Below are 26,564 nucleotides of genomic sequence, written 5' to 3' on the forward strand. Positions count from 1 at the left end.
TCTTCTCGCAGGCACGCTCAACGCAGAGTCCAACGCGGGCACCCGGTTCTTCAGCAAAATCAGGGGCGACAAGCTAGAGCGTCAGGTTGCGACTCAGCTGGCGCGCATCGCTGCCCTCTACAGGTTCGACGGATGGCTCGTCAGCGTTGCCTGCAAGCTGGTAAGTGCGACGTTGATTCGTCACTCTCTAGCCCATTGTCTTAGCCCCTACGGTAGGGGTACGATGCAAAAATGATGGCACTTACGATGTTTTTGCGCGCATGTTAAAGAGAAACCGCAGGTCCGGGCTAACTGCGGTTTCCATATCCAAATACATGTTAAAGGTTATACGCCTTAATCCCAGAAAGGCTCCGAAACCATCAAATCTAGTTGAAATAATTTTTTTTGTTGCATTTAGTCAGATAGTTAATTATACCTAGCGTTGGAAGCAGACATAGTGTGTATGGCTTCAAACGTTAAAAAAAAGGTGCCTCAGTTATGTAAATAAAGTGAAGCGCAAGGTTTACAGCTCCGGAACTGTGCAACAAAGTTGAATCCCTCAGTAGTAACAGCTGTGTCGGATACATCTTCGAAATCTGACAACTATTCTTCTAAAGCTGAGAATGCAATCCTTCAGGAAAGTTTCCCTCGCTTGGTCTGCAGAATCGGCAGGCGTCTTAAGCACCACAAGCAAGGTATCTGTAAACTGGCCGTGAGTGCGACGCACCCAAGCGGGGTCGCTAGCGCATCCCGTGCTCTTGCACAAGATGTTCCCAACAGAGCATGACACTTCATGCCCTTTTTGCAGACGGTCAAAAGGCACTCTAGCACACATCCTTGCAGAGTGCACTAAGCTCAAGAACCCCCCACCATCCCTACCCCCCACCCAACCCAACCCCCCCGAGCGATGGGAGACCTTGTTGTCCAGCCCCGACCTACCGACCCAGCTCGCGCTGGCGGCTAGGGGCCAGGAACTGCTGGACGCATATGGGACCTGAGAAGACGGTTCCACCCCATCTGGTGCCAGCGCGCACCAACCGTCACTAAGGGCTCAGCACAAAAGTTGATTCTCTCTCTCTCTCTCTTCAAGAGAAGCCCACATGTTTAGAAAATGGTGGTGTGTTGCAACCGTCGCCATATATGTGTTAAAGGGACACTAAAGGTTAATATGAAATAAAGTTAAAATGATAGAGCAATGCTGTAGAACGTCTAATGCCCCAACCACTGGCACGCGCCGGAAAGCTTCGGCGCGCGCCGAAGGGTCAAATGCGTCAAAGCGTCGGTCGGAAACGCGGCGAAGCGGAACGTCGCGCAGCGATTATGTCTACTGCCGATGCTAGAAGTTTGCCGACGCGCGGCGAAGCTGCGCCGGCGTGCACCAATGAGAGGCTGCGACGAGTCGCACGCGTCAACCAATCGAAGGCTGCCCAGCCTCCGGCTGCTATGCCTGTAATGGCCGCCCAAGTGGAGGCTCCGGCATCAACGATCGTCCGAGTTTCTTGGACGCACGACGCGCGCGACAGTGTTCCTAAAAGACAGTGTTGTAATAGTAGGCCGACAACGACACGACCGACCGACCGACGACAGTGGGTTGTGGCAGTGCGACGTGGATCCGAAGCGACTTCGAACGACGCCGACTAATCCAACCTGCCCACTGTGTTCCGCCGGGCTCAGTGCGATCGTCTGCTAAAATAGCCAACCGAATCACGATTACCGCAACGTCTGTGCTTGTTGTGTGTGTATTTTGTTGTGCCCAAAACGAATGGAAACATGTTTACGAGTTCCGAAGTCTGGATAATCAGCACTCGCCTATCGCCGATGTTGTTTACGTTACGCGTAGGCCTAGCGGGTCCATCGAGTTCGTAACTGACGAGTGAACGAGGCCAGCTAAGAAACTCTGTCGAAGGAAGTGAATTTTCAGGTCCGTTTGGTGCTGCAGTGATTTAAAATATGGCACTCCTGACTTCGTGTGATGTGTGATGTGGTGAATGAACCGTGTGGAAGTTGGGTTGGTCAACCGCGGCGTGTTTCGTGTGGTGTCGGTTGACTCAAGTGTCACGGCCAAGCTCTGCGCTGTTTCCAGTGGTAAAGATAACTTCCGAAAGCGAAATACACTAGTAGCCGAACTATTACAAGTACTTACATAATCAGCCGTGCCGCCTGTTTCAGCTGACACTGCGCTCTTCTATTCGGCATGTGAATCCAGTTCAGTACAAGTTCACTGTACTCATTCACTCACTTCTTTCTAGTGCGTCCGTCTTTTGGGCTAGTTGGGCATAAATCGCTCGTGTAGCAATCAAGAACACTGACGCACTGAAGCATACGTGACAATGCAGTCATGTTTGAGTCAGTGTGTCGTTATAGTTGAGCACTGCAAAAAGAAATTATCTGTTTGCAACGTGTGCCCTGTGTGCAGTGCATAGCAGGACCTGCATCAGGCAAGACCTATGCGTGTAGCAGCGTATACCACGATTGCTTCGATGCCCGCTTCAGAAGCAGCAAGTACTGAGTCAATGAAACTGTAATTGATTTTTTATCTCACTTTTTGCTTATGGAAAGTGTAGATGGTGTGAGTGCATTGTGGGGAAGGTGAAAAGGTGTCGTCAGTGTTTTGTGCAGTCAGTATGCTTAAACTGCTGGAATCCCTTCAGCTTCTACTAAAATGTTTCTTGCTGCGATACTATAAATTGTAGTCAGGACAAAGATCTACTCAAAACCAAGTTACTAATGCATCTGCGCAGAATGTGTTTGATTAACAAGTTAACGCTTCAACAACAACAATATGCCGATGCACAGCATATGTGCTTACAATAAATACATTCCGTAAAGTTGAACGACTGGGATCAAACTTTGTAGTAGCACCGTAAAAAGTGCTGCCATGCGTATCAGCCACAACGAAACTGCTGCACGTCCAACCTTCTTCCTTGGAGGCACTTCTATAAAGACTGTTCGGGCCCTTCCCATTCTGGGTGTAGCATTTAGCTGTTCTCTCAACTTTTCCGCATATGTCACCAGCACTGTATGTAAGCACCGGCCCTTTCTTGGGTTTGTGTCGCGTGTCTCCCTTCCCTGATGACCTAAGGTTTTCCGAGCACTCTACACTTCTATCATTCTGTCACGACTTGAGTACTGCTCATCAGTATAGTTCCCGTACCAAACTCGCGACGCTAACAAACTCAAGCTTGTTCAGCGCCGGACAATACGCACCCTTTACTCCCGTCTTTTCTGTTGTCACAAGCTCATGCCAGCCTTCGAGGATTGCCTCAAACCCCTCAAGTAGCACACCCTGCAATACCAGCACAACATTGCACTAGTCTATACTGCAGGGTGCTTGACGACTCTCTGGACAGCACTAATATTTCTTCAGTTCGTCTGAACAAGTGGTCAGCACAGTCTGAGCCCTCATCGCGCCTCTATGGCCCGACACCACAACTCCATGATTATATCTGGCATGCAGAGCTTTCTCTCCACCCCCTGGCGATTTGGATTCTCGTTCCTTGGAACCAGACTGAATTGGCACTCGTGTGTGTTGTGCACCTGTGAAATGTGTGCGTGTGTGCCGTGCTGTGTTATTGAGCAAGTGTGTGTGCACATGGAGAGGAAGGAAGTGTCTTCTGCATCCTGCAAATTCCTGCTCTAGATGGCTGGTTATCAGATGCTCTAACATACAGGCATCAGCCTTCTTTTTAGTCTAGTGTGCCAAGTTACCACTAAGACTATTATTGTTGTTATTATTATTATTGTTATTATTAGAATCATCACTTTGACCACGTTGATTGTGTTGAAGCCAGCGTGACACATAATTCAAAATATTTCTGGAGCTTTGTGGGCTCTCCCTTCTAAAAAGAGTGCCAAAGATGTAAGTCTTCTTCATGAAAATAGTGGTGTTGTCTCGAACACTGCTGATGCCTTTGCAGAACATTTCTGTTTGCTATATGGTGTGAAATATGCTTCAAGTAACCTTCCTTCTCAGTCTGGCGCAGTGTATGCTAACAGTCAATGAAAACCTCGTTTCCAAGTATATGAAGTGCCTTAAACTTTGCCTTAAACTTTCCCTTTCTTGTGGTGCTGATGGTATTTCCTCCACAGAGCTTAACCCTTTGAGACGCTGTCTACACAATTGGGCACAGCAGGAGCGTGCATCAATAGCAAAAGCACTGATGAAAGTAATGGTATTTAAAATGTGTTTCATACATCTTGAAACACTTATTATTGGAACTGTGCTGCAATTTTGAATAACGTGCAGAATGTTTTAACAAAAGGAGTGGGAAGGTAGACGGCTGGGTGTTGTTACTCTGTGTCAGTACGTTGTATGTAGCGAGTTCACTTCTTTCATTGTTTTTTACAATGTCGTGCACCAGGCATAATTGTCAAGTGGCTGGATAAGTGCTTTTCAAGCTTTTCAAAACACGATATAGTACATGTTCTCATATTTTGTGTTCCTGTAGTGAGTTTTCGCATGGAGTCGAAATTTTGTAAACTTGACAAAACTCGCTAAACAATTGAAAATTCTTAATATTTGCTGCAGCTGTACACTTTCTACGATTCTGAGTATGCAAGAGATGTGGTGAAAGCAACTTTTCAATCAACGGGATAAAGTGGTGTCTGAAAGGGTTAAGACGTATGGAAGCATACTTGTTCCTCGTTCTCACAAGCATCTTCAATAGTTCCCTAAAGTCTAGTACCTCTTCTAGCACTCGGAAGGTAGCATGAGCATTGCCCATGCACAAATCAGGTGCTGGATGTGCAGTTACTAACTGCCGACCTATATCTATCCTCTTCAGTGCGTCAGGTGTTTGAATCGATATGGGATTCCTCGCTTTCTGTTAGTGCTAAGAGCATTTTAATAAATGAACAGCATGACTTTGTGTGCCGGCAACTTAAAAACTATTTCAGACTGTCAACAGTGTTCACCACTGCATCGACTTCCAAAAAGACATTTTTTCACTCTCAAACTGGTGCAGAAAAAATAAGTACTCTTAAATGCTTCCAACACTAGGGCATTAAGTTATATGCACAAAACGCACCATGTGAAATTTTGATACACCCTACGTGATGCTCCACTCCTTAGGGTCGATGAAATGAAAGATCTTGGTGTGTACTTCGACAAAATGCTAAGCTTCTCTTCACATAGATAATTACACAAGATGCCCTTCACGCTCTTGGAATTGCTTGTCGTATATTGCATGATTTCCACTCACCTGTTGTGTTTCTCAAATTCTGCTGTGTGCCTCCAACTACTAGAGTATGCCTCTGTAGGAGGGGGGTGCAATGAGCAAATCTAATTCTGACCTCATTGAACGCATCCAGAATAAAATGATGTCTATCTTCAAGCACCACTTTTGCCATTCTGGCAACCACAGTTGAGCCTTCTCAAATATATTTCAACTCGCACCTCTAGATTCAAGTCTTAATTAATCGCACCTTTTGTTCCTGTATAAGGTGGTCCATGACATTATACATTCCTTAAAGCTCGTTAAGTGCACCAGTACAGAGGCTCTCTAGCTGTTCCTGGGCACTACAATGAAAATTTGAATGATTGATTATTATCGTAGTATAAAATTGTGCTTTTTAAGTATGTACTAGTATACTATTTTAGTGCAGTAGCTTTTGTGCAATTAAAAAAAGGGCATGAATTAAGAAGAGAGAGAGAAAATGATAAATGAAAGGTAGGGAGGTTAGGAGGCACGATGGATGCTGACCTTGTTAGAGAAGGACGCCTGTGGTCGTCGTTCTGGCATGAATTAGGAAAGTGCAATAATATGCTATGTGCCTGATCATATGCATTGTGCTATTAATTTCTTCTGAGTTTTAATAATGGCTGGATACTGTATGCAGTTTTGTGCAATAAAATATGCCACAGCAATTATTGCGTGCCTCGCAGAACAAATTGAATATATCTTTCTCAGTCAAGACATCATAGCAGGCTGAAAACAATAAACTGCAATTTTTCTTTTTGTGGTGACGAAGTATATAAATTCTGAAAATAACCTGTTTATATATTTCTTATACTATGCAAATGAGCTGCTCCCATACATGCGAATAAGTGCTTCAATAGTACGACTTGGCAAAGGGCAACGAAAGACTCCTATTAAAACCCTCTAATTCTCAAGCTTGTATTATCTGACGGTATGTCATTTCATTAATGTAAAGAAAGGCAAACTTGATATGTGGAAACCAGTTACAATAGAACATGGCCCTTACACTGTGAAAATGTTTTGTAGCAATAAACTCAATGTGAAGGCCTCCAGATGCGGTGTTGATGCATCAAAACAACCTAGAATAATAGAGGTGCTCCATGGGCTAGATTTGGCAGAATCAAGAATTGGGGGGAGACAAGATACGAATTACATACATTTTAGCTATTCTAGCTTTTTTTTGTGAGTGCTACAGGTGTTTCAATTCTGTTTTGCTGATTTTCTCAGAAGCCACTTTTTCACGTTTCTCTCATGCACCAACAAGCATAATTATATTGACACGGATGCTTTATCTGTATCCGGTTACCGTATTTCACCGGCTAAAAAATGTTAAAACGTTATCGCTCGGTGCAGGATGCGCCTGAACGTATCGGAAGTTTCGCGAATGTTATCGATGGTTCTGTCTTTTGTCGACGAACCTTGGTAATCTGATTGCATACGCGACACGAATTGTGTTGTAGTTTCTGGTAGGCGCGCGGGCACCAGCGAATAGGCTGTAACTTTCGACGACTGACGTATGCAAACCGACGCGCTTGACCCGCAGATGAGATTTTCTACGATTGCCGACATTGCTCGCCGCTATCGTTGCGATTGAGCCGGCACTATTTATTTACCGTCACTACTACGTGGCAATATTTCCAACACAGATTTTTTTCAGTTATAACATTGCACGCCTAATTCTTACATAGTTGGCTGTGCAATAAGCTACCAAAAAATGAAATGGTACAACAGTTTTTGATATATGGCATCGTCGTGCAGGTGTTTGCAAAGCGATCTTGCAGACAGACGACGCGCGAGCGCTGATGTCGATATTTTGTACACTATTGTTACTTCAAAAATAAAAACGAACTGTTGCGGCAGGTGTATATTCATTATGCAAACGTGTTTTTTGTATCTAAAAGCACATACAGATCACAACCTTATTGTTTCAAGCTTAGTTTACAGCAGGCTGTTTTAGGCCGGACTTTGACGGATGAAGACGGAATAGTCCAGCAACAGTGCGCCGCAGCCGAGGAGCGAGCTTCGGCGCGCGTCGGAGCTTGTCTCCAGTGGTTGCGCGCCCTTTCCCTCCAGCCGAAGCGAAGCGACGCGTTCGCTTGCCAGCGCGCGCCGAAGCTTTCGGCGCGTGCCAGTGGTTGGGGCATAAGGCGTCAATATAATCGCGAACACAGCTTTAGTAACCGAGAAATTGAGGTAAATGCATGACACGGTTTGAGACTCCCCAGCGACATTCCGGTACTAGCCCGATGACGAAGGCACTCCTCATGATAATTTTTGTCACTAGTACTCAACTACTCGTATTAAAAAGATCATTTCATTAGATTATATGACGAAAGAAAATGCTACTTGTCTACTTTTATTCGATTCCAAGAAAAAGAAATTTGACGCTACCCTTGAGTAGTACGGGTGATCGAAAGTTTCGTTCTCGCTCAACTCTGCGCGCTCGACTTTGCGCCGCGCGCGCTTTGGAGTTTCAGTTGTTTCGTTATCGCGTCGTGCTCCGGTGGCCCCGCTGGTTCGCGAAACTTGCATTTGGAATAAGCAGCGAGAATGCCACGTCCATGTGATGTCGTGGGATGCGCGAACGGTCCGCGGAACTTGGCCAAGGGCAGTTGCAACGTTACTTATCACTGTGTGCCAACGAGTGAACCTCTCCGTTCGAAGTGGTTAGGTGCCGTGCCTCTGCCACAGCGGGTTGGCAAAGAGCCGAAAAATCACGTAGTATGCTCGCTGCACTTTCGTCCAGAGGATTACGAGTTCAACGCCGTCTTACTGAAATCGTGTGGAGTGCCTTTCCAATCAGGCCGCCGTCGTAGTAGTGCGCAATGACGCCGGCAGCGCGAGCCCTCAGCAGTCACGATTGACTCATTAGTGCTGACTAGTACTCATTAGTTCATTAGTGCTTAAATCGCTGAAGTCGAGCCCAGCATCGCGAGCCAATGTGTCGCTGTCAGAGTCGTTCATTGCAAGGAACGTCGAAGTTGGCGTCATAAAATAGAGAACCAGCTTATCGTCGCGCGCTTTCCCTTCCGCTGCCACCAGGGGCCGAATCTTATAAAGGTTCGGAATACGAACCGTTCGCTTCGCCGCTTACGTCACTAGATGTGCCACTCCCAAGCCGGTGGTGGAAGAAGGGGAGGACGCGACCAATAGATGAGAGGGTGCCACCTCTGAAGTGTACGTCATTATATGACGAGCTAATCGAGGAATTTCAGAATGTTTCTGCTTGCTAAATAAATGTAAAATATAAGTTAAATATTATACGCCAAGCTCTGAAGTATAAACGTGTGGTGCCGGGCGTTTACGCAATGCCGAAGTACTTTATTAATGTCATTCTTTTTTTATTCTCAGCCGACAGGCGGTATCGCAAGCGTAAATGAGTTGGAAGAGCGTAGCGCTCGTCTGCTGCCAGGAGCTCGCACGATGCACGCAACAGGAACGCACTGCCAGCACTTCTCAAGAAGCGAGCGCGACAAAACCGTGAACTGGTTCTTAGGGACACCTTTACTAGCCGACCATATAAATTTTCCATCTTTTTTCTCCCTTCGTCATCGGCTCGGACATGGCTCGCTCGCCGCCGCGCTGCCGCTGTCCCTGCGATAAGCCCCACGGCGCGTCGCGTTATAGAAGCAATGGAACTTGAAATCGAACATTACGATATACGGGCCCTGCATTGCCTGCGCGAAGTCAAATCGAAGACTGTGGTGCTGACGGTGCGCATTGTGCCGTGAAATTGAGTAACAAAGTGCGGCACTCCCGAACTAGAGAAAAAAGGCAGCCAAATAAGAGATCTCCACAATATCTTCCCGTCCTCACTGTATAGTTTTATCAGCCGAACGAAGGAAGTGCTGAACCAGCCTAGGTTGAACCCTTCTGACTGCTGAACGGCGATCTGCGAGCTATTCACGCTGGCGATAGCACTGAGAATTCGATCTCACCATGCAAATACCTCCTCGGCATTGGCTTTGAAGCTGAGGTCACGGGAAAGCTGACCCTGCTCTTCAACCGGCCAACACAGTAATTGCGAGAGCAACTTTGTGGACAGTGTCGGCAGCAGAGATCTAGGTCATTCCGATGAATGCTTCGCGCCCGACTGACCTCTGGGAGCTGCAGGCCGGTGGCGATGAACCGCAGCGCGCAATATTCCTTCCTCTGCGTGGAATGGCCACTCGTACGCTTGCACCTGAGTCCCCTCCATTTGATAGCGTAGCCTGCGAAAGGTCTACTTAGAAAGCCAGCAAGGGCGGTGCAACTCATTATCCGTCACTTCTTCGAACGCGTATCGCACTTCCAGCCGTGGTCGACACCGAAACGACCGAAAGAGCAACGCCAAGCAGACGACGAAGGCAAGTAATGGCCTCCGGAACAACCAATGCACGCGCGCGCGTCGCCCGCGCGTCTCCGGGGTCGCGCGACCGGCGCGCGCGGCCAGGGTCACAAGCCAACAGCCAAGCCACAGCAACGGAACCCAAAGCGGACTACCCCTTCGCCGGTTCCTACGAACGGTTCGCTTTGAAGATGATTGACAGATGTGGGACGTAATGAAAAATCGCGACACCGCTCCGCTACCTCTGACGACCTGTGACGTAATCAAAATTTTGGCCAATCAGGTGAGGCCAAAGGAACGGTTCTCCAACCGAACCGTTATAAGATTCGGCCCCTTAGTTCCACTTTTGCGCTGCTGTTGGCTCTGTCTTGGCTCTGTTTTTTGCTGCGCGTTTGCGTTTTGCGCAGAAAAGCCGTAGCGCCGTATGCGGGCGCCGTTTTACTCACCGATGGCGCAACGTCACTATGAGACAATGACATCACCACTCCTCGATCGGAGGGCGGGCGATTTGAACTGCGCTAGAGGCACGCAGACGCTTCAGAGCACATTCGCTCTTAAAATAAGTCTCCGCACGAAGCAAGCGTTTCTAGGTTTCTGGGATGGTATTTCAACAGTGCACGTTGACTTAATAGTAACCTTTAGTGTCTCTTTAAGAAGACAGCTTCGGCGAAAAAAAAATAATGAAATAAGTTTTTAGTTGTGCTCTACATTCAGTATGCTCTAATATAAGAAAATGTAGCTTATTTCATAGTTTTTAATGCTGAATATGTATTTATGGTGATGTTACCTATCATGAAGCAAGAGAATCAATTTTGACACGTTTATTTGATGCTATTGAGACGTATTATGTTGCATTTCTAAACGGCCAGGCCAGATGTATAGTTCTTACTGTAATGCACGTGCAAGGACTAACAAAAAATGGTAGGCGACCCTTATCTTTGACTTAGGTGTCTCTTGGTGGCACTCGCACCTCGGCGTTGGTGTTGTTGAGGTTCATTTTAGCCGAAAGCAACGCACGAACCAAACTCGGGGGAAACTGGTTTCGATTAATTAGCCAGTGAAATATGCCACTTCTTGTGTGTGACGTCATTAGTGACATCATTACTTTCGCTTTTTACTTCCGAATTTCCAGGAATTTCGCCAATGTTGTGCTCACGTAGCGGGCCTCTACAGCAGTGGCGTGGCAACGGGGGCCCTGGGCCCCAGGTGCAAGGGGCCAGCGGGGGGGGGGGGGGGAGGGGTGCCATATACGTCTGAAGACACCCCTCTTTCTGTCGGCTTGACTAGGTGCAAATGGGAAAGAATGCTCCGGTGTCCTGTAGCCCGAGCTCATGTACCCAATGCGTTGCGCCGCAGAATTGTCGGCTGCAGCTCTATCAACAACCCACGAAATAATTGCACGAATGTGCGGGCTAAAAAATTCGCAAAATGGTCGCTAAATTACTCGCCTTAGCGGAACGTTTCATGTGGGGTGCGCTTGTGCCGTGCGTTCATGCTGGGAGCAGGCGTCGCTGTACATACAGTCAGGTGCTGCAAGGCGTTGAGACTCTTGGGTCCCTGTTCCTTTCAGAACGCGCGGCGAAGACGAACAAAGACAGCAGCAAGAGGGCTTTCAACGAGCGCGCCCGGCGCTCGCGTTTACGACAAAGCGTTCGTTGAGAGCGACGTTGCATAAGTGCGGCCGTCAAAAGTCGCGAATGGGACTCTGGATCGTCTTCAGACTCGGTCCAGCCGAAGAGCGGCGTACGACTCGACAGTCTGTAGTCGCGGGCGCCGCGATCATCGGCTCGCTTTTATTTTCCCTCTCCCGCTCGCACCGAGAAGCCGCTGCGAAACCTCTGCCGTTATGTTTCACGCTTCGCTTCTTCCCCTCGAAAGTTTCAGAAAACTTTTTTTATGCGAAGCATATTACTAGAGCTCAACCCAGCTCCTCAGGCGCGGCGGTGTCGCCTTCAATACCACGTGACACCGTGACGTCACGACAGAGGAGAAACGGGGTACCAACTCGCGCCGTCGCTCGCGGCGCCGCGGCGGCATATAAGCAGCTGCGCTTGTTTCTAGGTGGCTTTGGCTCAACTCTTGCAAGATGGGCTGGGTGGGAATCGAACCAGGGTCTCCGGAGTGTGAGACGGAGACGCTACCACTGAGCCACGAGTACGATGCTTCAAAGCGGTACAAAAGCGCCTCTAGTGAAAGCGGTGTTGCCTTAGAAACGAGCTGTTTCTAAGGCTCAGGCGTGCGTCGCTTGCTCAGGCGCACATTTCGTTGCCGCGCCGAACGCTGCGTTGCTCGACGCTCACCGCGTCCAATGCGGGGCGCGTAGTCGCTGCGCCGTAGCCCATTGTCTTACACCACTTGGCGGGTCGACGGGAACGCTATCGCGTTCCACTTTTGAAGGCGAAGCAGAGTAACGCATGAGTTGTTTCTTCGTCTAGCCGAACCAAATATAGCCAAGCAACAGCAGTTCACCAGGCTAAACAGTGGTTCAACAACTAAAATAAAGGCTAGTATGCTTCGCATCCTGGGCTTAACCTTAGCTAAGCCACAGCCATTTTTTTTGTTCAGCGACCGCTTTGCCGCAGAAGGTGCATGGTGCAATTCACTGCGGTAATTGCTCAAGCACAGCGTGATTCTGTGACACGCCCAACCGCTGCTTTCGTGCTAGTTTGAGACATTTATTTCGTTGGTCGCGATGCCGAACTCGCGACTCTTCGATCTCCGTGAAGAGTGGAATCTCCATCGCATCGTGCTTCTAAGAGCGCACGTACTAAGAGGAAGCTTTAGCTCGGGTGCTCCTATCTAACTAAATATATGTAAAAGGAGAATTCGCTTTTCTCGGCAACCACTGCACCAAATTTGACGAGGTTTGTTGCATAAAAAAAGATTAAAATATAGTGACGGTTGGTTTCAAATTCTCGAGTTAGGCCGTCAATTTTTTATTAAACATTGGCAAAAATCGAAAATTCTTGAAAAACAAGACTATCAAGTTTACAATTCTTTAACTCAACAACGAGAAACTGTAATACGATTCTGTGAATTTCATCTAATATTGCATCTAAAGCGGACAAAATTGGTATGTTACACATGAACATAAAAAAATATAGTAATACGCAAATACAGCTTTTGCAGAACCCTTGTAACCACCGTAAAAAAATTCACGTAAGATGTAACATGACATATAGAATTTGTCCGCTTTGAATTATCTAATGAATGCCGTTTACACAATCGCGATATCTGTTTTTGGTGCAGAGCTATGAATTTGTAAAATTCGTGCTTCCATTTTTCTTCAAATGGTCAAATATTTGAAAATCTGTTTAACAATATTCAAGCCCTAAATCGAAATTCCGCTTTCAACAGTCACTAGAATTTAACTTTTTCTTTCAAATACAACAAATGTCATTAAAATCGGTCCAGGGGTTATCCCAGAAAGTCGTTTTTGCGTTTTACATGTATTTGAATAAGCCGCGTCGGAGTTGGGCCCGAGCTAAAGCTTCCTCTTATAAAGTTTTCGGCACCTCATTGTATTGGCTTTTTATCAGTTTCACGGGGTTGAATAAAACATCTTTCTCCTAGTCCTAGCTAACCGTTTCTTTATCATTTTGTTGTTGTGTGACTTCATGTCACAAGTACATTGTCTGTGTCAGCTGCACGGAGTTTCACTAAAGAATGTGACTTTTGTGAGGATATTTCCCGATATTCTATGAAGTTATGTGTCTCTGTGATTACTAGGAATTCGGTAGCGTGAAAAATATGGCAGGTAAGTAATAACCATATCCTGAATAATCCCTTAATTAGTATTTATAGAGGAAGCACTTCTATTCGATAATTGAGGACTGAAAGTGATATTACTAACTCAACAAAAGCTTCCTAAACAAGATTGTTTTGGGGGCTACAGCCTACAGTACTTCGGCACTGTGGACGGCGCCCAGTGTATGGCAGCAGCGAAAGAAATATGAAATAGTGGACCAGTGGCGTTGATCCCTTAATCCTCTCCATTGCGAGTGCAGACCAACAGTAGTGCAAGCTTTCGCTGGCAAAAGCTTCATCGCGACCTTTCCTTTTTTTTTTTATGGTGCGTCAAGAATCGACGCGAAGCGTGCTCTATTCTGTTGCCAATCATGTGGTGGTACTGCAGCTCGGATAATCACGTTTGTTCGTATAGCAGCAAACAAAATGATCGGAATGAAGAGAACTCGTAATTGTCATAGCATTGGCGCCCGCGCAGCAGGGAGGCAGGTGGCGTTTTCTAATAGGGTGGGGAGATCAGCGTCACTGACACACAATTTGATTTTCGTTTTCGTTCAGGGCTGCCCACAGCCAAAATACTGCGTGCCATAGTACCTACGACGATTCTTTTTGAAGCTGTTGTTGGGCAAAATATGAACGTCGGGCTTCAATTTTGCAACTGCAATATTGCCGCTAAAATTGGTAATTAAGACTTTATAAAGATATTTTTTGTTACTTGTGACGTTAGCGATATTTTCCACGATGCCGCATTTGTATTGGCTGCCAAGCCTTACAGTCTGACAGAAGATGTGCACATGCGTTTATCACAAGTTATCAGCGCAACGCTGCGTTATTTGGCGCAGAAAAAAAAAGAACAGCGTGTATAGCTGCTGCATTCGCGATCTATGGGAAAGAAAGCGAAGGAGAGGGGGACCCGGGGGACGTGCGTGGTATCCAAGGCGGCTGTACTGGTGCTGAAACCCGAAAATTATCGATATCCTCGCCTTTCTCGATTACACCCGGGGTGGGGGGTGACAGAAGACCTATGGGCCCCGGTTGCCGGACGACCTAGCCACGCCACTGCTTAAAGCCTACTATTCCGTGCTTTGGTGTGCGGTAATCAGTGATTTCTAGTTGAATCTGATTATTGCAGGCACTCCAGTAACTCAACTTGTAGCTAAACTTCTGCTCACGCGCCGTGGCTGCTCAGTGGCTATGGTATTGGGCTGCTGAGCACGAGGTCGCGGGATCGAATCCCGGCCCCGGCGGCCGCATTTCTATGGGGGCGAAATGCGAAAACACCCGTGTGCTTAGATTTAGGTGCACGTTAAAGAACCCCAGGTGGTCAAAATTTCCGGAGTCCTCCAATACGGCGTGCCTCATAATCAGAAAGTGGTTTTGGCACGTAAAACCCCAAATATTATTATTAAACTTCTGCTCTGATATCTATAATGAAACCCAAGAATTTTGTACAATACTGTTCTTTCCCATTTTTTCTGATTCATTCTGAATTTTGTCACTAGTTGTCTCTATGATTTCCAATTAATTATAATTATTGCAGACCCTCCAGTAACTCAACTTGTAACTGAACTATGGTATGTATATTGCTCTGATATGTATGTATGTATGTATGTATGTATGCTCTGATATTTATATTGAAACCCGCGAACCTTGTACTGTACTATTTTTCCTTCTTTTTTTCCGATTTATTTTGAATTTTCTCCCCGGTCGTCTCAGGAGGTGAACCGAAGCGCTGCGCAAGAAACAAGTGTGTTACTGAATGCTCGTGCCACTAAAAAGCGTGACGTGCGCTACACCCGAAAATAAAAGCGACGTTCTAACCTTACGCTGCTTGGAGGGAGTACTCAAATTCCTTTAGCATATCTGGCATTTCCCCCGCGGCACGAAAATATATTTTCCTTCTCTAAACTTGCAGCGCACTTCAGCTTACGCGCGAGCGTTTCTTCAAACAATAACAGTGGCGTGAATATAATTAAGCTGGTAATAATGATGACAACTGCTTCTTTACGTTCCTTAATTAGGAACGTGAAGGAATTGGTTGGGAATGAATAACAGTGCCAAAGAAGCTTCAAAAGCCACTTCACTTTTACTCACCTAGATTTAAACACCCAATATACACGACAGAATCAAATAATTACGTTTCAATGAATCAAACATAGTATGACCATCAGACGGTCACGATATAACAATATATACGAAACCAGCTGTTCATACAATCCTAAAGGTACTAAATTTTGTGGGCCAACATGCCTCAACTGTATATCAACAGCTATCGGAAAAAAAAAGCATTACATCTTATTATCCTTTAGAAAGCATTGTAACCTGCCATATGTACTGCCTGCACTGTGCTCACAGCTTGGGAGAGTGAACGAACACTGCGATGCGTTTCTTCAGGTAGCGCTCCGCTTTCGTCGTCATGGTGAGGTGATGCCATTGCAGGGTTGCAGCAGCGATTAGATCAGCATTCTGCAGTCGCGCCTTAGTTTGCCCATAAAATCTGTACTACCTAACGAAACTTGAATGGTAGTGCATTCCACGCATTGAATGAACGCGCAAAGAAATAACGAAACTACTGACAATGCCAAAAGTGAGCAACGTCATTGCTCTAAGAACTGTACGCACGCTTGGGCAGGTCCGTTACTGATTGTGGCACAAACACTGGTCTGTAGGGTCTGCTAAAGAAATTAAATTGTGGAGTTTTAGGTGCCAAAACCACTTTCTGATTATGAGGCACGCCGTGGTAGAGGATTCTGGAAATTTTGACCACCTGGAATTCTTTAACGTGTGCCTAAATCTAAGGTCACGGGTGTTTTCGCATTTCGCCCCCATCGAAATGCGGCCGCCGTGGCCGGGATTTGATCCCGCGACCTCGTGCTCAGCAGCCCAACACCATAGCCACTGAGCAACCACGGCGGGTGTAGGGTCTGCTATGAATAAACTAATAAACCTAAAGTAAGATTTAAAAAAGATAGCGTACATTTGCGTTTTAAGGCACGGAATTGTTACATTATATTGAAATATTCGAAATAGTCGTTTTTGAACATCTTTCCTAGATAGTTTTCGTTTCATTGTCTCCAAATGCACGCTTCTTCCGTGGTTTAGACAGATGTCACAGTGCCCAGTACTTGCAAACTCATTATCTACTATTTTCACTGTCCATACGGCACTCTACTGCTTCAGATTCTGCGGTAAGCTAGTCTGGTTAAGAAATCAAACGCTCCTAATTTTCTTTCTTTTCTGTTGCGATTGAACACGCGTACAGGATAGGTGCTGCATGCCATTCGTGAAAGACCTCCTCCGCTTGTTGACGGAAGAGACGCACAGCGCCGTTCCTGGTTCCATGGTCATCTGGTACGACAGCCTCACGCGAGGCGGCAAGTTATGCAAACAGAACAAGCTCAACTGCAAGAACCACGTGTTCTTCGATATGTGCGACGGCATCTTCCTCAACTGCGAGTGGAACGAAGAGATGCTCGAGTACTCGGCGAGGTTTGCCCGCGACCGAAAGAGCGACGTCTACGTCGGCATCGACGTGTTCGCGAGACGCACGAACTACGCCGGAGGCTTTGAAACGCATCAGGTAAGCTGCTTTGGGACATGCCCTTCGACTTCTCCAGCGCATGCGCGTTGCCGAGTCTCGGAGGCCTTCAAACCACGCGGTTTCCTATCTAGGGAGGCAAGTTTGGCTCCGGCGTCTACGGAATTCGCCTGGAGGGCTCTGTGCCAACTTGGGAACGCAGGCATATATAGGGTGTCCGAGCTAGCTTGGACCAAGATATTGAAAAAAAAAAAAAAAAAAACTATGCGTTCTTCAGAACAGAAATCGCATGCATGTCGTTACCGTTTATCTGAACTTACAGTACCATATCTTTTGCTCGTCTTTTTTAGTAATTAGCCGAAATAATTAACTTTGTAAATATAGCTTGAAACGCTCAGGCATCAATAGGAAAGTTGTGGAGCTCCACAAATATTGCTCAACCCAGGCACTTCCGACGAGATAGACTTAGCGTGGCCGTTTTTATTTGGGAAAAACGAAAGCCCGCGGAGTTGAAAAAGAAAAACCACGTGACAGTGCGCTCTGTGCGCCCGAATGCGCCACGATTCCTAAAAACATCGCTCGCTTCGCGCCGTTCGTGCTGCCCACGACAGAGCTTCGCGTTGTGCTTGGTTCCGAGATAAACGCTAGTGGGTTCGAGCGGCAGTTGAAATACAGCGCGGCTCCCGTTTATGCGGTGATAATTGCACTCTCACGCTAGCAGAAAGCATGTGGGGGAAAAATGGCAAGCTCATGACTTCGAATTTGGGACCAAGACCCCAAAAAGCAAACACGCGTTATAACAAGCTTGATAACGTCGTGTGAAATACGCCGGTTGTCACAAAAGGAAGAACTGTAAACTGACACCTCTTGTCGCCCCGTGCCACTCCCAAGGCTAAGACCATGTTCGCCTTCTGTTCGCTTGCGTACGGTATGCTTTAGGCACTGCAAACAAATTTTTCGTAACGGTTGCGCGGCACGACAGTAAGAGACAGTCGAGCTCACATGCATCTAGCCGTTGGCACAAGCGTTGTAACAAATGATGCTCTCTCATCCCATGGAGGAAGGAAACTGAGGAGAGGCCCTACTCCCTCTGCGCGCTAGTTGAAAAGTGTGGAGGAAGTGACGCGGTAGGTTCTCCTCTCTTTTGCTGTTTTTTTATTTCCTTGCTGTAGCGGCCACGCCTTTCTGGCCACAATGGCGGCTTTGTTATTGTTCTGTGCGCTCACACGTGTTGCTCCGTAGGTTTCGCACCGTGGCAAAGGCGCCGTGCGGGCAGGTTTGCGTTGGTCTCCGTGTTTTGTTGCGCTGCGTTATCTGGACCGTGCTCTACCGGATGTTGCTGTGGGACAGGAGGAACTAAAGTTCGTGAAATGAACGCGCATAGAACGCTGAACGCAATGTACCGCGCCACGGCAATGGCAGCTGACGAAGGAATATCCGCGGGAAATTTTGCCCTCTTCGGGGGAATCATGCTCACGTGCTCACGATTGTTTAGTATTGCTGCGGAGTGCGCGCGTCCGAGCAGCACGGTTGCGCGCAGCGCGGCGTGGTTTCGTGAGAAATCTAAACAAGAGAGGAGAGCTGGCCCGCTAGGCGGAGCAACGCCAACTTCCGGCTTCACTTTAGCTTCAAAGAGTGACGTCAGGGCCTCTCCTGAGTTTCCTTCCTCCGTGCTCTATGCTCTCTCTCGCAGTTTCCAGATGTATGATGCAAGTTTTGTGAGTATTTCTTCTATTCCGTAGCAACATGAACGCTGGAAAAAAGATCGCTCTTCTCGTCATATAGACAGGGGTAGCACACTGTCAAGTTCAACAAATGGCCACAGAGGGCGAAAAAATCGACCACGCGCCGCTGCTAACGAAACCAGCGTAGTAGAATAACTTCGGGATGCTTACGTTAGTTCCAACATTGCCCGGTAGAGGCGTCGTAATAAGCGCAATTTTATCTTACAAACTTTCTCTTACAATTACCGAAGCATCTTTGTTACCTAAAAAACAGGGCAACATTATCATTGCTAATTAGATATTGTACTCTTTGTTAGTAAGTTTATTGTTTCTTCATTATGAACGCAAATAGCGTTCAGCATCATCGATCTTTCACGTGACCTCTGACTTGGATTTAAAATTTTTACCGGTATTTTCGAGAGCACGGCGGCACGAATCCATTCGTTCGTACACTCAGACTGGTCGCTTCTTTGTTTCTAAAACTAGTTTCTTGCGCTTCGAAGTCTCGCGTTATTTAACTTGGGGTAAAGTTACGTGTTTGCAAGCGGACACGTAAGCCCGGCAGTTGGGTTTCGGTCGTGAGCCATTCGGAACACGTCTGCATCGAAACGGGAGCTGGATTTTGCTGCGGCTGACAGCGGCAGTAACGGTGAGTCGTTTAACACCGCTGCTTGCATCGTTATATAATGTCCGTCTCATTACCTTACAGGCGGGGCTAAGTTAACGAACTAGATCCTGCATTACATATGGGCAGTCAGGATCTCCAGTTGCTGTTTCCTAAATAAACCTTTACTTGCGAGGCTGTCGTTATACACCCACAATCAGGAAAGAATGAGCGATATCGGAACGCGCGTCTCATTTTTCATCTTATTGTAGCCGTGGTCGTAGGCGACGGAGTAGCCTTATCAATATACATATAAAGGTTTTTTTCGAGTACGCCGGGGAACTTCTTCCACAAAACCGAATAATCCTTTGGTAAAATGAAGTGAAAGTAGAGAATTTAATGTATTAAACAGTTGCAAGCATGATAATTCACCCATATTTCGTACTGGTTCCAAATGTTCTTGCTGTTCAGTTTGGTTTACCGTAGGGCATTTATTTTTGCAGTAGTGAAGCAGTGCATCACGTTCGTGCAGCAAAATAATGCATCAGTTCTAATAGCTTAATGACTTTCATGCATTTGCATGAACGCATTTAAATGAACGCAATGCATGTATATGAACGCATAAATGTTCTCATTTGTGATCTTAATAATACTTAAGCTGTTGACATGCCAGTAATCACCTACGGTGCCAGAAACCTGGAGGCTTACGAAAAGGGCTCTGCTTAAATTGAGGACGACGCAACGAGCTATGGAAAGATGAATGATAGGTTTAACGTTAAGGGATAAGAAAAGAGCAGATTAGGGCGAGGGAACAAACGCAATTAATGACATCTTAGTTGAGATCAAGAAAAAGAAATGGGCATGGGCAGGACATGTAATGAGGTGGAAAGATAACCGATGGTCATTAAGGGTTACGGACTGGATTCCAAGGGAAAAGAAGCGTAGCAGGGGGCGGCAGTAAGTTAGGTGGGCGGATGAGATTAAGAAGTTTGCAGGCATGGCATGGCCACAATTAGTACATGACCGGGGTTGCTGGAGAAGTATGGGAGAGGCCTTTGCCCTGCAGTGGGCGTACCCAGGCTGATGATGATGATGATGATGATGATGATGATGATGATGTGCCAAACTCCGGTAACGTAGTGAACACGCCCGCTATCGCAGAGGCCGGCGCCTTTCCCGCAGCTGTAACCGCTGAAGTAGCGATCTGGCTTCCGAATATAGGTAAAGTCGCAGTCGCGATCTTCAGCCATCCTTGCTCCTTAGTAGGGTCTTTATAGGCGGTGCACTAAAGGTAGCAAAACTGCAACAGCACAGCAGCCCAACCACGCGACGCTCCCCTTTACAGATAATCGTAAGGAAAACGGAGCCCATACGTGGCATCTAAGATTGGGAGGCACGCGGTTCCGTATTTTTTAGGTTCGTACGCGCCTTGCGATCTCGGAGGCCACGATCGCGATCAACACACCGTGATACAGGATCCGCTTCCTTCGCCCGCGTGAAGGGTCGTATGCGCAAGTCAAGCCAACGCACGTTTATTTTGCCAAGCGCCGAGCTGTCCTGAAGCTGTTCCTAAGCTGCGGCCATGATATTGTTGAGACCGTCTGTTTCACTAGGGGATATATTGTTTGTGCACGTGCGCGTGGCGGCGGACGCACGTGGTGGTCAGTAGCCTCACGGCGCTTGCCGAATGCCCTCCCTTCGGACGGGAGTTATGACCACAGCTTGCGGCCTGCCCCATTGGTGTCTCACGCCGGAATCCCACGGATGATTATGTGGTGACGGCCTGAATTTCTTTCAGGCCGTCGCGCAGGCTCGCAAGCATGGCTTGTCGGCTGGCATCTTCGCCGCCGGTTGGGTCTACGAAAAACAGGACAAGAACAAGTTCGTCGATAACCAGTGTCGGTGAGTTTCAGTGGTGGCTGGTATTGTTGCAGAGCCGAGAATGCTATAGACACGTCATTATATGGTGTGAAATACCAAAACTGGTAATTCTGGCATTTTGAAATGTATGCTTCTGTGATTAGAGCAACGAAGAGGAAACCAGCTATTTCATAATCCCTAATCTCATCCAATTTGAAGAGCGTTTCGTGACACAACTCGTATGTATACTTATCTACATTATGAAATTATGTACCTCTTCTGCCTAGTGGCCCATGCTCAGTGGCTGAATAAAGGAAAATGAAGTAAATAAAACAATCCATTTTGTATAATTCGCTATTCTATTGAGAGGTCCGTGCGATTTTGATACTTATAAGCCGACAATATGCTGTGTATTCAAATTTTATATAGGAACTAATTGTTCATAATGCAGAACAGAGGTGCGCTTACTGGCACTAAACTTGGTCGGTCTGCATAGAGGGTAACAGAGGCCTGTTCGCTGGCACGTACTTTCATTCGCCACAAAGATAACCTTCGTATGTATATATATCCACCAAGATGCCGACCAACACAGGAGAAGCAGCTACACCAAATCCAGGGCGGTAGGCAAAGAAAGCTTCGCATTCATGTTGCCGCGCACCAGAGCAAAACAACAGCTTTACTGAGATGGCTACTCGACACGAGGATCCGGTCTGCAGCTGCCGCGTGTTCCCCTTTTCCTTCGTTCGCCAGTTTGCCCAAACACAGCAGAAAACTAGCGAGTTCCTTACGTCGACGTCTTCATCGTTTGATAAGCTAGCCTCAGAAATACCCGTTTCCAATACGTTCTCACATCTGAGTAGCCATCTTTTCGACGCACCGTCCGAAGGACGTATGTGTGACCACTTCAACTGGTTGTTCCACGCGCAGGTTTTGGGACTTTCCCGACAAGCTGTGCAACGACTGGCGTGTGGTTACGTTACCACTAAAGACCAGTTTCTGTCAGGGATTCGGAGAAAAACTGTACGAGGCTGGCGAGGTGAGCATATTAGGACGCTCTACTATGTGTCATGGGCGAGGTATGCTGATGTGCTTTTTAGGCGTTGCATTGGGAAACACTATAGCAGCGCCAACAGGGAACACCTAACAGCGAACATTGGGCTGGATGACATGCGTGGGACTGCTTAAAAATAAGTCAGGCTCTTTCGCGGACGCAGCCACAGTGCGGTACATGAAACGCCTCGTGCGTGCTTCCGAGGGTGTATGGATGCTAGGGTACAAACAAACAAACAAACAAACAAACAAACAAACAAACAAACAAACAAACAAACAAACAAACAAACAAACAAACAAACAAACAAACAAACAAACAAGCGAGCCTTTCACGCTTAACTTACGGTACAACTAGTGGGGGTTCTAGGGTCCAATCTTGAAAATCATGCTCGCTGACTATTCGCAGTGGGCTCGTCGGATCAAATGTGGTGGGCGCGAATTTGCATCCTTCTGTCCTGTTGCCGGAGCCTTTCGAAGCCATTTCTGGGGATACCATAGCCAAGCAGCCGTCAAACTTGTGCAACAAATTGCAAACTTTCAAGCGTTACAACTCCTGATGAGTCCAGTTCCATAGTATATACGTACTATGGCTGAGTTAGCTTCCGCAAACGCGAGGCACTCACGTTCGGATGGAAATATGTAACGCCGAGCACGAGGCTAAATTTTATCTACGACTGCGTCGTGCGTGGCGTGACAAAGGCGCCATCTGTGCACGCGACACATGTGGGATCTAATGACGACTGCTTTCCCCAACACTGCGATACGAAAGGCGCGTGGGTATATGGTAGGGTCGCAAATATATACGTGATAACAGTATAACACGTTTTCGTTACATGCGCTTTTAGCAAGTGACACCCAATGCTGACAGAAGGAAAGACGTTTGGCCACGGCGGCCGCATTTCAATGGGGGCGAAATGCGAAAACACCCGTGTGCTTAGATTTAGGTGCACGTTAAAGAACCCCAGGTGGTCGAAATTTCCGGAGTCCTCCACTACGGCGTGCCTCATAATCAGAAAGTGGTTTTGGCACGTAAAACCCCAAATATGATTATTATTATTAAGGAAAGACGTTTGATTCAAAATAATCTGTCAGGGCTTCTTTAACCGCACATGTTACTTACTGGGCACATCGAGAGATCATTTGTTCAAAAGGAAGTCATGTGCATCGGGTCTTTCTTTACCCTCGTTCTCTACGGCCCGCTTCTGGCAAGCTATGGCAACATTTTGGAGGCGGAGGATCGTATGGGTGACGGCACCAAATTTTTTTGTTATGTGCATGACTACCTTAATTATTGTGTCCACATTAGGAGTGGCAAAGTGGCAAAAAGTGCACATGTGTGAAGTGAGGGAAGCTGGTGTAAACACACACACACGCACGCACACACACACGCACACACACACACGCACACACGCACACACACACGCACATACACACGCACACACACACGCACACACACACACACACACACGCACACACACACGCACACACACACGCACACACACACGCACACGCACACACGCACACGCACACGCACACGCACGCACACACACACACGCTACACACGCTACACAGCTTCGCTAGTCATCCACCTTCACAGAATGGAATGGCTCCTGATTTTTCTCAGGTTATATTTATGGCCGCTTGTGTGGAGGAAGGTCCCTCCCATCGCTCTATTTCCAATCACCCCTGTCTTGCGCTAGGTTATTGGAACTTGCGTCGGGAATATATATATATATATATATATATATATATATATATATATATATATATATATATATATATATATATATATATATATATATATATATATATAATGCTCCGGACCGCCATTAGCTGCACTTCTCTTTTCGATGGGTCAGGACGTGTGTTGAGTGAGCTCCTCAGCAATACAATGTGGTGAACGCGTTTTCCACCATGGATCATCATCATCATCATCATCATCATCATCATCATCATCCTATTTTATGTCCACTGCAGGATGAAAGCCTGGCGATATCCAATTGCCCCTGTCCTGCGCCAACCGATTCCAACTAGCACCCGCAAATTTCCTAATTTCGTTGGACCACCTAGTCTTCCGCTGTCCTCTACTGCGCTTCCCTTCTCTTGGTACCCATTCTGTCACCTTAATGGCCCAACAGTTATCTAATCTGTGCATTACATGACCTGCGCAGCGCCATTTTTTAGAGCGCAGCTCTTTGGCGTCCGTTCCTGGGTTTCGCGTCGTCGTCGGCGTCGGCGTCGTCGTCGGCCTCGTAACCAGCTCCGCCCCCCTTTCATCCCCCCAGCACTAGCAGCGACCGACTGATACCGCTGGATGCCGCTGACGCCGCTAGAGAGTCAAGATAACGTGACTGCATAGAACACCGTCGCCGCCATGCAGAAAGAGTATCAGTCAAAGGCATCAGTCAGTCGCTGCTATCTCTTCCCTCCTCCCTTTATCGTGTTGTCCGCTTGCTGCGCGCGCTTCTGCCCCCATCGTTTGCCGCTGGGTGTACACGCCGCCCCCCTCCGCTTCCGCTTACTGCTGGTTGCTCTCGACGGCGGCGATGAGCCTCCGCTTCGGCGGCGCGAACTGCAGGGTCTTCTCGGCGGCGGCGATGAGCTTCTGCTTCAGCCTCGCTTACTGCTGGTTGCTCTCGACGGCGGCAATGAGCCTCCGCTTCGGCGGCGCGAACGGCAGGGTCTTCTCGGCGGCGGCGCTTAGCCTCTGCTTCCCCCACGGCTGTGACAACCTCGCGAGGCACTTGTATAGATGTCGTCTTTGAGAATCAAGCATTGGTGTACCAAGTCGAACATATATCAGTCTATTTCTCCGACCACAAAGCTTCCTTCATGACTGTCAAGAACTGTTAGTGGAGTCTTTGTTAAAGGAATACGTGTGAAAAATAAAAAAAAAATTCTGTGATAGCGCATACATGTGTTGCTCGATTTCTTTGCCTCAATCTATCCAAAAGGTGAAACAGCTTATTTGCTGCGCTCAAATTTCGCATTAGGAAGTAACGTAATCGTCGGTAATTTTTTCTCTTATTGTCAATTAGAATAACGTCTAGACCCTTCGCGCTCTGATCCAAACCGCTCTCTTTCTGTCTCTGAATGTTATGAATACGGGACCTAAGTAGGTGCAAGGTAATGCTGACGTATCTTTCTCGCATTTACCGCTAAATCACAACTGCATTTAGTTGCACTAGACACTAGACGCCGCCTCTGTGAATAGTTCGCAACAATTTTAGTGTTTTTTGTTCTTCCTTTACTGTACTTGCGCTGACCAGGGAACTTCTGGAAAAAGGACAATTCCGATTTATAGACCTTGTGTTCACACTTCAACCGCATCACCTGAGCTGGATGCACGAACCTCAATCGCAGAAGCGCCTCTTGCATTTTTTTTTTCATCGAGGCGTTCCAAGCTAGTGAAACATGCCATTACGTCTGTTGCCTTAAAGAACAGCATGCTTCGTTCTTAACCCGCCGTGGTTGCTCAGTGGCTATGGTGTTGGGCTGCTGAGCACGAGGTCGCGGGATCGAATCCCGGCCACGGCGGCCGCATTTCGATGGGGGCGAAAACACCCGTGTGCTTAGATTTAGGTGCACGTTAAAGAACCCCAGGTGGTCAAAATTTCCGGAGTCCTCCACTACGGCGTGCCTCATAATCAGAAAGTGGTTTTGGCACGTAAAACCCCAACTATTATTATTATGCTTCGTTCTTGTCTTCATCAAGTTTTTCCCAGCTTCAACGCCCAGGTACAGTGACTCTTGGTGGCCGTGTACACCGACTACTTCGTCAGCAGCATCGCAGAGACACTCTGCACTGTTTACGCAGTGTTCGCCAGCTAATGAAATCAAATTGAGATGTCAAAGCTTGAAGTAATCACATATATTCCTTGCGTTTCGCACAAACTAGAGAACGCAGCGGGACGAGCCGGTGTCAGGGTAGTTTTCACAGCGAAGAAAAAACTTGGAATGCTATTCCGAATGGTTAATGGTGCCAGCGCGCTCCGTCCGACTGGCGACAAGAGCGACTTACCGCAACTTACTCCGTGCGAAACAAATGTGACGAACGAGGTGCCGCAATCGCGTGGTCGGCTATGCATTGGAAAAACTGGGAATTGTGGGAGCGACTGACTGCGCGAGCAAGAACTGGTACCAATATAGCCATGCACTGTGCTAAGTGAGAGGGCGAACCGACTTGTGAAAGCGCGCATCCTGAGGACTGATGGTTAGTAGTGAGGAAGGGAAATCTTCGAAGCCTTTGCTATTCATCGCAGCGCGGTGTCATATGTACCGGCGTCCAATCTGTTGGGTAAGAAAGAGCTTAACCTGTGCGATTAAGGCAAGCATTGCACGTCGAACTTTGGCAGCTCGGTATTATAAACGCGATAGCGTTAAAGGCCTCATGTCGCAGAAAATCCAGCTTCCGGCGTCGGACGTCGCTTCAGCAAAAATGAATTTCCAACCAAATTCAGAACCATGCACACTCAACCACTCTTCTACCAGCAAAGTTGCTCATACCTCGTCCTTCATTTCTTACAAAGTTATTCCT

The 26,564-nt window shown here is 47.3% G+C and overlaps 1 protein-coding gene across 1 annotated transcript in view; it reads left to right on the forward strand.

The window, feature by feature from the left end:
• LOC142574850 (cytosolic endo-beta-N-acetylglucosaminidase-like) overlaps window positions 1–26,564 on the forward strand; it is a 49,289-nt gene that overhangs the window by 9,720 nt on the left and 13,005 nt on the right. The window contains exons 3-6 of the mRNA XM_075683853.1: window positions 12–160; window positions 16,514–16,831; window positions 20,916–21,019; window positions 21,905–22,013. Of these exons, the coding sequence (XP_075539968.1) occupies window positions 12–160; window positions 16,514–16,831; window positions 20,916–21,019; window positions 21,905–22,013 (680 nt within the window). The remainder of the gene's footprint in view (window positions 1–11; window positions 161–16,513; window positions 16,832–20,915; window positions 21,020–21,904; window positions 22,014–26,564) is intronic.

Source organism: Dermacentor variabilis, chromosome 3 (assembly GCF_050947875.1).
Source record: "Dermacentor variabilis isolate Ectoservices chromosome 3, ASM5094787v1, whole genome shotgun sequence".
Taxonomy (NCBI): Eukaryota; Metazoa; Arthropoda; class Arachnida; order Ixodida; family Ixodidae; genus Dermacentor; species Dermacentor variabilis.